The sequence below is a fragment of the Salvelinus alpinus genome, chromosome 33, assembly GCF_045679555.1.
Source record: "Salvelinus alpinus chromosome 33, SLU_Salpinus.1, whole genome shotgun sequence".
NCBI lineage: Eukaryota > Metazoa > Chordata > Actinopteri > Salmoniformes > Salmonidae > Salvelinus > Salvelinus alpinus.
In genome coordinates this window covers 19,319,967-19,330,821 of record NC_092118.1, presented here as the reverse complement: position 1 = coordinate 19,330,821, position 10,855 = coordinate 19,319,967, and the positions used below count along the sequence as shown (strand labels likewise).

The following is a 10,855-nucleotide window of genomic DNA, read 5'->3' as shown; positions in this document are numbered from 1 at the left end:
GCGGTTTTGTCTCACCAGGGATGATGGTCGGATTCGCGTTTATCGCCGAAGGAATGAGCGTTACACCGAGGACTGATCTCAATCCCGTTGAGCACGTCTGGGACCTGTTGGATAGGAGGGCTAGGGCCATTCCCCCCCAGAAATGTCCGGGAACTTGTAGGTGACTTGGTGGAAGAGTGTGGTATCATCTCACAGCAAGAACTGGCAAATCTGATGCAGGCCATGAGGATGAGATGCACTGCAGTACTTATTGCAGCTGGTGGCCACACCAGATACTGATTGTAACTTTTGATTTTGACCCCCCCTTTGTTCAGGGACACATTATTAAATTTATGTTGGTCACATGTCTGTGGAACTTGTTCAGTTTATGCTTCAGTTGTTGAATCTTATGTTCATACAAATATTTACACATGTTAAGTTTGCTGAAAATAAACGCAGTTGACAGTGAGAGTATGTTTCTTTTTTTGCTGAGCATATGTGTATTGGCATTCATATTGCACTGTACACCCTTACCCCATTTCATGGACCCAAGATCCATAGGTATCAGTCTACAAAAGACAATAAGTAGTTCATTTGACCAACAGAAAAAAAGTTGAATTCGCACTGTGGATGTATTAGATTTCAGAACTGTCTTGGGGACATACTTATATGCCCTGTACAGCCTTACCTATTGATGTTGGGTCCATGAACTGGGGTCCTGCAATACGTGCTAAAATGCTAACATTTGTGTAGACTCTTCACAGTTGTGTTCTGTGGGTGTCACAAGTAGGCTGATATAAGTATGTCCCCAACACAGTTCTGAAATCTAATACCTCCACAGTGCGACTTCAATATTTTTTTTGTCAAATTAACTACTTATTGTATTTTGTTGAATTTAATTATCAACATTCCAAACTTGTTTAGCAGGATCTATTCCAAATATTGCATTATTCCACTATTTGTATCCGTTTGCATGTTTCAATGGGAGCCTTTTATTTTGAAGGCGAATTGCAAATTCCAGACACTTTTGTGGCTAATCCTTATTGTGGCTAGTTTCACACAAGTCCAGCAACCCAACCTAGGTGCCATCAAGAGTAAACGGACGAGTCGAGCTGGGTAAACAACAGTGGACGCCTCGAAGAGGCAGGAATGGGGACTTCATCAAGGGCCCTGAAGGCAAATGGAATGGAAGTTCTGTTTTTTCGTAGATGTATGTATTGCGTACTGTGTTAATATGCCACATAAAGCCAGGAAAAATATTAAGTATTTTTCTCTCGGGTCTTCATCCAAGCGCTGATTTGTAACGACGTTGGTATTGCCACGGGCCCACTTCGATTTTGTTCCTGTTGTCAGTTTCACAACCCGGTGACTGTCGTTCGATCGCGATTTACTTGTGTCGCTTATTTAAGTACATTCAGGGCATATGCAATTCAAAGGGAGCCACGAAATAACACAGAAGCCCATTTCAAGAGAGTACAGGTATGTGTTGAGTTAATATACGTTAGCTAACTCGATAACTGCCTTTGTTTTTCTCTCAACGTTAGCTGGCTAACACTGCCAGGCAGTAGCCAGCAAGCTATTGTTTGCTCTGAAGATTCAGTAGTTAACGTTAGCTAGCTTGGTACGGTAGTGTGGTAGTAGCTAATATGTCTTGTTGTGAGCCATTTTGAGGTTGGCTAGCGAACAAGCTAGGTAGTTAGCTACATTGGTTATTAGCAAATAGGATCTTATCAGCGAGTTCATGAGAAACCCAACCTTTGAATGTGAAGATTCGCAGCCCTGCCATCTTGCTAACTAAGTAAACTAGTTAGCCAAGGCCATGTAGCTATAGCCATTTATTACATTTTACTACGAACTCGGACGTAACCCAAGTAGCTAACGTTAAGTTAACAAAATAAGACCACTCCGTGTAGAACTAACTTAAACGTTAGCTTACTAGTGCTGGTTAAAGTTGGGCAACATCAAAATATTTTGTATCTGTGACTGACAGAGGATGATGTCGAAATGTTCATCACATTATTTACAAGTAGTGAAACTGCGCTGTCAAATCAGCCTGGTAGCGTGTTATGTTTGTTGACTTACGTTAATATTGCTAGAGAAGAAAACAAAATGCTGGAGACGCTTGCAGCAGTCTATTTCAAATTTGGTATGGCTTTGGTTGTAATATTTATGTGGCAGGTAGCCTAGTGGTTAGAGCGTTGGACTAGTAACCGAAAGGTTGCAAGATCGAATCCCCGAGCTGACAAGGTCAGTTCTACCCCTGAACAAGGCAGTTAGCCCACTGTTCCTAGACCTTCATTGAAAATAAGAATTTGTTCTTAACTGACTTGCCTAGTTTAATAAAGGTCCAAATTAAATAAATATGCATTTTTTTAAATAAAGATTAAATAAATCGATAGGCTTGGACAATTAATAGGGTTATGTACCTAAAGAGCCAGAGACCAAATGAGGAAATATCTCTGACTGAGGCCTAGTACACGCCAGAAAACATTAGGCAAATACTGTCACAATGGTTTAAATGGGGGTTTTTTTGCATAAAGGAGAAAATTTGTCAACCGAATGACTCATTATTAGAAAACTTGATGTGTACACTTGGGACCAGTCAATCGTTAATTATCCTGCCCTACATTCTCTGCACTGTAGTATAAGAAGCACCAACACTTCTTCCCTCATGACATGTTTTGGTTTATGTTCACGATGTTGATGCCATTCTTTTTGCGTTGATGCTACTCTTTATCTATGATAGAAGACACCTAATCTCATAGTCACAATTTGGAGAACAATAACACATCACTGGATTGATTTAAAGCTGCAATATGTAACTTTTTGGGTGACCGAACAAATTCACATAGAAATGTAAGTTATAGATCTGCCATTCTCATTGAAAGCAACACCAAAGCCGCGTTTCCATTGGCACTTTGAATTCAACCCAGGCTGGGGTGGCCTTGGTGGGATAGCTCAAATTGCATTTCCACTCCCCCCAGAAATTAGAAATGATGTCATGTTGCTAGGTAGCCAGTATGTGACTGCAGCTGGCTTCGCTAATGTTGCTAGCTAGCAAGATGTTGAAGTGCCAGTCAACCATGTATTTAGCTTGCTGACGTTCGCTAACTAAACGTTAGCGTTGTTGTTAGCATAACTAATAATTCATACCTTGCTTGCCATGGTGTTGGCTATTAACTAGCTAGCAAACCAGGCGACCGGTTTGATATGATGTAGCTAGCTTTAAATACGACCTGGCCAGCTAAAATTCCTGCTAGATTACGTTAGCTAGCTTGTTTCAACTCTAATTTGGTAGCTAGCATTTGAGGGGTGATAGTTCTCATAAAAGTGTATTGTGTAGTGTACAAATTAATAAAGGATCCAGCTTTGGTGGTAATTTGTGTTATGTCTAGCTACTGCAGTACCGCTTGTCCATGTGCTAGCTAACAGCAACAAGCCCAGACAAGCTAGCTAAACGTATCAGCATCCAGCAGTGATCCGCTTGGTGGTTGCATAGTAATGGCGTCACCAACCCGAATTCGAGCCAGTTGTAAAACTAGGCTGCGCTGGCCCGGGTTTCCCTCGACCCAGGTCGAATTTGGCCAACATTTTAAGTGCCAGTGGAAACGGGGCTTTGGAAGCGGTAGCTCTGTTAAGTGTTCTATTTCTATGCTTACGTAATTAAATGTAGTTATTGCGTCTTTTACTTTCGGGTTTGTACACCAGCTTCGAGCAGCTGAAAGTACTATATTTTTGGTTATGGAAAATATATTTCACAGCGGTTTAGATGGTACAATAACAGCAACAAGCCCAGACAAGCTAGCTAAATGTATCAGCATCCAGCAGTGATCCGCTTGGTGGTTGCATAGTAATGGCGTCACCAACCCGAATTCGAATCGAGACAGTTGTGAAACTAGGCTGCGCTGGACCGGGTTTTTTACACTATTTTGGTTGTTTTGTCACATAAACTGAAATTAGGCAAACTGTTATAATTTTAGGAAATGGCAGAGCACCTTAAATTATATGAGCTAGAAATAAACTTAATTGTAGCTACACACATTCCCTTGTTACTATGGCAGCTTCTAAAACCCACTAGATGCCATATTGCAGAGCAGTGGCACAGTTATAGAATGATAATAGTGGTGCCTATTTCAGCATTTTCCTCTCAGCACATCAGCATGGTTATTTTTTTGTCAGTTTTAGTTTGACTTGAACAGTCATATCACTGTTTTTATCATCAGAAGTAATCACATCTGTTCTGCCCACAGAATTGTAGTAGTATTGAAATACGCCTACATCATGGCACTTCTCTCAAGCCTGTATTTGAGATGTCAAAACCTTGTAGGATATATAGTACCATGCACTAATAGGAAACCCATGCTTAATCACTCAAAGGTTGTCTAGGTGTTCATTCTTTGAATGATTATTTATTTGTTTATACAAATGGCCATTCTTGTCAGCACATTAGGGGATTTTCATCCCATTTGCAGTATGGAATGCTGTCAATGTTAGCAGTGCTGGTTGGTTCATACGGCATTAGAAGAATCCCTGTGATTGGGATGAGGATGACATCTTAGCTTCTCAGAAGGGCCTATCATAGCAGCAATGTATGAAACACTGTGCCTGCTTACTCAAAGCTGTTCGCTTTTTGTTTCTTGGCTAACATGTTGGCTACCTTTTTTTGAAGAGACAAGAATGTGTAACTTCCTGTTCTGCAGTTCATTGCACTGTTTTCTTCAATTATTGACTGGTAGAAGTACTGCATATTGAGTTCTGATTCACCCCACAATTTGAGTCACACCTTGCACAGAACACATTGACAAACCTGCACTCAAAATAGAAAAAGCTAAATTAGGTAAAGGTTTGGGATAGGTTTAATAATTTGTGTCCTTGCGTAGGTGGTAGATTTGGTTTTTCAGAAGCCATTGCTGAAACTGTGTGCCGAGAAGCTCAAGATAGGTCTGCATTGTGCTCCTCAAGGAATGAATTAAAGCAGTTTCCCATAAACGCCCTCTCCTCTGAAATGTCTCCACCTTGGTGCCAGGGGGGATTGATTGCCAAGGTGGCTGTCCTCTGAAGCTGCTGTGTGTCATGGCGCTGCTCGCTCTGTGGCACAGGGACTCATCAGTGGCTCACAGGGGGAGCCTCAGAGGATCATGGGTCGGGGCTTTGGTTCCCTGGCAGCAGTTATACATTGGAACCCAGGGAGGGGGCATCTCAGAACGCCCCCACCCCCACCTTCCCCCCCGAGCCCCAGTTCTCAGAAGTCTCCACCTGCGGCATCCTCTTCCTTCTTTTTGCTCATGAGATGGAAACACAGTCATGATACACAAGTGTTTTCATGAATACTGTATCAGGTATTTGTTCAGTGCTACTCTCAATGTTTGTTTTCTTTAGTAGGCTAGGCTACACATTGAGGGCTCCTGGCCAGATACCCTCTCCTGTTGTCTAGTTTGTGAGGTGGATATCATGTTTTAATGGTAGTCAACTCAGGGCTACACAAATCCTTGAGTTGTGGAGGATTCATGAGGATTCGATGATCGAGGATTCGATGAACCCTGAGGGTTTCGTTGCAGTTTGAAGACAAGCACCCACACAATCCTTATGTTTCCTGCATGCCTCAATCTACTTATGGGTCACTGGGATTTAATATGCATATGGAGAATTCCAGCAGAAGGTCAACCTGAGAAAGTATTTTTTTCATTTTAAAGTGAAACCAACATGCCAATATTGTATACACTCCCCCCAAGGGGTACTATAGACAAACACATCAAACTTTTAATTTATATATTGTTTGTCCATTCTGTGAGACATTTAAAGTTGTGGTTTTGCATGCAAATGTAACATCCATAACTATGGAATTACTCTTGTCCAAATAATGGGTGGGGGAAGTGGCTTCCACCCCAGGCACTCACTGACTGACTGGGTTTTGCAGTAAGTTTGCATTCTGGTGTATGCTCATGAATACACCAAATTACACCCTGCACTACTTTCCAGGTGCAGGTTTTCACACGCTTTATGATCATTAAATAAGCTAATAGTGCTGCATGCTCATGTGTGGTGTTGTGTAACATCAAGATCTCAGGGTCAGCGAATGGAATGCAACAGACTGGATAGTATTGCAGTATTTGCTATAGCTACGGCGAAAACACTGTGACCTGACCACAGTTGCTGGGTGCTTTTCTTTTTCTTTGCCTGAGATGTGCTAACATAGGGCCCTATAAAATCTGTTATAATTTTTTGCCAATTCCTTTTCTCTCTCAAATTATTTCTCTTAGTTTTCCCAGGTTTCTGAAATGTTCCAGTTTTTGTCAGGTTTTCGCTCTCAACCAGATGTTTTAATAGAAAAACAACAAAATTTCATGTTTTAAGAACACAAAAATGCTTAAACCACAACAGGAGACAATTTATTTGGGTCTGGGAAAAATCTAAGATATTTATATTTTGGAATGTAGTTACCCTTTTAATTCAAGTGAGCACCTAGCAAGAGAATGCTGTTTTTGTAGCAGACATAAGGGTAGAGTTTGCTAAACAAATACTCATGATATCATTCTGCCAGGTAAGCATAGGCTACTTAGTAGTTAACATTAATTGAGAAAGTTTGGGAGAGCTTTTCCATCTATCAGAGTTTGAGTTAGCATCATCGCTAACAGCTACACAAAGTGGTAGACGCTCGCACCTCACAGACGGGCATTCTCATTGCCTCTTCAGAAAGTTGCAGGAAATACAAATGACTGATGCGTTCTGTTCTTGTCTTATGATAAACTTAGGCATGTATTACTTTTCAATACATTTACTTGTTTCCCTACTAAGTTCAATATGTTTTTGAATATGGTTGAATTCCGTTTTAATGTCTGGATTCGGTGATTCCGCCATTATTCTCCACATCGTGGATTTTATAGGGTCCAACTAACAGTAAATACATGTGTTTTGACGCTTAGACAGAACAGAACCTTCACTTACTATAATGTGTGCTTGTGTCTTGTGGTGCATTGTTATAGCCTATGCCACTAAAGCCGTGTTCACATTGGCAGTTTGAAGTGACTCAAATCCTCTTTTTTCCCCCCCATATCTGATGCATATGTCCTTTTCTTGCAGTCTGAACAGTCAAAAAGGACATGGAATCTGATATTACAAGCTACATTTGAAACCACTCTATGTGGTTTGAAAGCAGATACAAATCTAATTCTTGGCCTTGCAGCTTGTCTAAATCTGGTTTATTTGCCCTCAACTGGTTTTTAGACTGCTATTTGGCATATCTTGTTGCTTGCTAGCTACTCTGACAGTTTGATCAGATAGAATGTTAGTTTCACAACACACACAAATGAGTGAATGTGCTAGAAAGCTGAACGGCTAGCCAAAAAGGACTCGATTTGAAAGTTGACTCATTTTATCGTTTGAAGCTTAGTCTTATTACATAATGATTTTGAACATTCAAAGCGACTGGGAAATGTCCATGGCAGCCATTGTTGTCACCTCAGCTTGCTACATCACTTCTGAGTGATAGGAAGCAGGAGCACCACCACCAATCAGCCTCCACTACAGAGCACACACCTGTTGTGACTATGACAACTAGCGTAGCCATGTCAGCAAAATAATTTTGACTGAACTCCCACACATCCGATATGGTCACTTGTAACTTGCTGTTTGGACAGTCAGTATTCCAAAGCAGTTTTGAAAAACTAAACTGATTTGAGCATTAAAGCCTGTAGTGTGAACAACGCTTTATACCATAGACTTCATTGTTTTCAAACTGAGCCTTGTCAATACACAGGATATTGCAGGCTGGAGAATGGCAATTAGTATGTCTTTTACACATTACTGTTTAATCAGTGCGGGCTTCATTAGGCCAACCATTATAAGGCTTGTAAAGGATAATTTACAATGTCCAGTTCACTTGTGTCATTAAATAAATACACCTCATAAAGTGGGATTTTATTCTGAATCTTAGTTTGAGGTGTTTTACTGGTGGATCAAGTATAGGAAAACACCACCCTGCCAGCTGTGTGTGCACGTTATACCACACCAAGAAGTAGGCCAATGAATGGAGCCAACGTGCCTTTTTAAACAGATGGCTGCTTTCATAATTCAAAGGAAAGGACTTGAGGTGACTGCACTGAAGCAGAAGACATTTTACTCTGTCCTCCCCTTGGTGAAAGGCTTCTTTTTTTAAATAGAAACTGTGTGATTAGACTAGACAATTTTAGGAAAGGAGGAAGCGTGATAAATGGTGAGGGATAGAGAGGGGAAGCGTGATGGATGGAGAGGGGAAGTGTGATAAATGGTGAGGGATGGAGAGGGGAAGTGTGAGGGATGGAGAGGGGAAGTGTGATAAATGGTGAGGGATGGAGAAGGGAAGCGTGATAAATGGTGAGGGTGGATGGATAGGAGGAAAGTGGTGAGATTAGGCCTATATGAAGGACTAGAAGCTTCCATTTAGGTAAGAGTTTCTGCTAGGCTAGTGTTTTGATGCCAGCATGCTTGTTTTTATTTACAAGATCTATATCAAAGGGATGCATGCTTAGCATTGGTTGCTTGTAGCCTGGAACCTTCTGAAGATATCGATAAGCGAGTTCTCCAGTCCGTTCTGTTCCGGTAATGCCATTATGAAAATGTCTCCTAATCTCCCCACGCAGCCTTTCCATGGTTTTATCACTTTACAATAGAGAATTGAGCTGGAAACATTAAACTGGTAAAAGAGATGCTCCAGTGTTTGTTTCCACTTTTTCCATATTGCCGGGCTGCATGACCTTACTTTGCTCATCAGTTTCCTTCATTACAGCATCAAGCCTAGCCAGCATACTGAGATTAGTCCCAGATTACCACCCAGTCTGAGTCATGCACTGCCAGGAATGGATAATAAAACAAATGCTACACAACTGACTCAGCCCAAGGCCTCAATTCATTTGCTCTCAAAAAACAAACCATGGTGCACTGTTTTTGCCTACACAACGAGATAGCGAGTGCCCCTATATTACCACCACATGTAATTATTATCATAATACATTTAGCCCATATTTCTGTTCATAAACTCCATTGAAAAATAATGATCGCACTTTGCTAGTGTCTAACGTTTATCTTCTCTTGTTTCACAGAACTAGGTTAGTTGCGGTGCCGCCAATGGACCTATAGGAGCTGGTGGAAGTGTAGTTGGCGTTGCTTCTGCGTGGACCAGGCAGCATGAAGAGCGAGGTGCCCTCTGAGGCCCAGGGTAGACAGGAGCACCTGAAGGGTCCGCTGGCCAACCCAGAGCCCATGGAGACAGCCAAGAGCTTCCCTGCCAACATGGAGGTGATCGGCAAGGCAGGCAGCGAGTTTGCACAGCTGTGTGCCGAGACTAGGCACCGGCCTCTAAGCCACACAGGGGCCCGCAGAGACCCAGACAGGGGCCTGCCCGGACGCAAAAAGCGCAAGAGCCAACAGCCAGGGCCTTCGGACTGCTCCCTGAAGGAGGGTCGTGTCAGTGAGGGCTCTCTTCCCCTTCAGCGCCACCAGCCAGATCTCTTGGAGCGTCGCAGCGAGGACGAACGCAACCCAGAGTCCTCGTTCAGTGACTGTGCCTCCTCTCCCTCCTCCAGCCTGCGCTTCGGGGACTCGGACACTCTGAGCTCAGAGGTGGAGGCTGGAGGGACGGGAGCAACAGGGGGACCGCAGCCCCCACAGCAGGTGCCGGTCTCCACCACAGGGGGCGGGACCGGGGTGGGTCTGCGCACCATTCTGGGTCGGACTCGGGGAAGCCGCTCTCATAAGTGGGCACGGTTGGAGGTGGAGCCGGTGCTGCTGAAGCGGCCGTGTCTGAGCGGGCGGCGGTCACTGCATAGGAAGCGGTTTGTGAAGCCTGGGCCCGGCGCCATCCAGCGGACTCAGAAGCAGAAAGAGCGCCTACTTCTCCAGAGGAAGAAGCGGGAGGTAATTGCTCGCAGGAAGTACGCGCTGCTCCACAGCACCAGCAGCTCCAGTGAGGAGCTGACCAGCGAGTCATCCTCACCCTCGTCCACAGAGGCAGAGGACGAGCTGTATGTAGACGTCAGCAGCAGTAGCAGCCAGCCAAGCAGCGCAGCTGTGGCCACAGGTAAACTCACCCTCCTTATGCACTCTGGTGCGTGCTTCAGACCTTTTCTCTTGTGCGCGCACACATTACAGTTGAAGGATTCAAACATTTCATAGGTCATGGATATATGGACACTTATGGATACAGAAAACACATCCTTCTCCATACAGCTAAGCTGCCCATGTCTGCTGACACAGAGGAGTACCTCGCTAGCTGCTTTGCCTTTGTCCTACGCAGGTCTGCAATCTGAAGGCTATGTACTGTCAGCCTATGTACATGGCCGAAACTCCCAAATATCATCACTACAAAGTTTGCACTGATAGCCAATGCTGTTCAGACGTGACACAAGGGGCTGGTATTTCAGAAACTTGTCAGTAAAGGTCTGCTCCATCTAGGAGTCAAAAGAGTAACCCACTTCCTAAATGTGCACCCCCACAACAACAGTAGCTGGCATTTTGTGAGAAAAAACACATACACAATCCCCATAGAGAGGAACATCTTCCTCACTCCTCTGACACTGAGCTTGCAATGACATGAAGCTGCTCTGACCAGGGTAAATTCTACTGGTCCTTACATTGTAGTAATTTAGCAGACTCTCTTATTCAGAGCAACTTAGTTCCTTGCTCAAGGACACTGACAGATTTTTCACTAGTCGGCTCGGGGATTCGAACCAGCGATCTTTCGGTTACTAGCACAGTGCTCTTAACCACTAGTCTATCTGCCACCCCACAAGTCAGACCAGAGGCAAAGGAGTCGCTCACTGTTAAATAGCCAGCCAGAGTTAAATCACAGATAGACTCCATCCGTAGCACCGTTCACTCGTGTCCAACTGCTCTGTTTCCC

General features: G+C 43.5%; 1 protein-coding gene across 5 annotated transcripts in view; it reads left to right on the top strand.

Annotated features, from left to right (window-relative positions):
* The first annotated feature begins 1,048 nt into the window (after nt 1–1,048).
* The window catches only part of LOC139563063 (E3 ubiquitin-protein ligase Arkadia-like), a 50,883-nt gene continuing 41,076 nt past the window's right edge, over nt 1,049–10,855 (top strand). For 3 of the 5 annotated variants that reach the window (XM_071381331.1, XM_071381329.1, XM_071381326.1), the window contains exons 1-2: nt 1,050–1,458; nt 9,057–10,033. In XM_071381331.1, the coding sequence (XP_071237432.1) occupies nt 9,142–10,033 (892 nt within the window). In that variant the 5' untranslated portion in view covers nt 1,050–1,458; nt 9,057–9,141. Of the gene's footprint in view, nt 1,459–9,056; nt 10,034–10,855 lie in introns of all 5 variants that reach the window. The other 2 variants (XM_071381327.1, XM_071381328.1) reach the window with 2 other exon arrangements.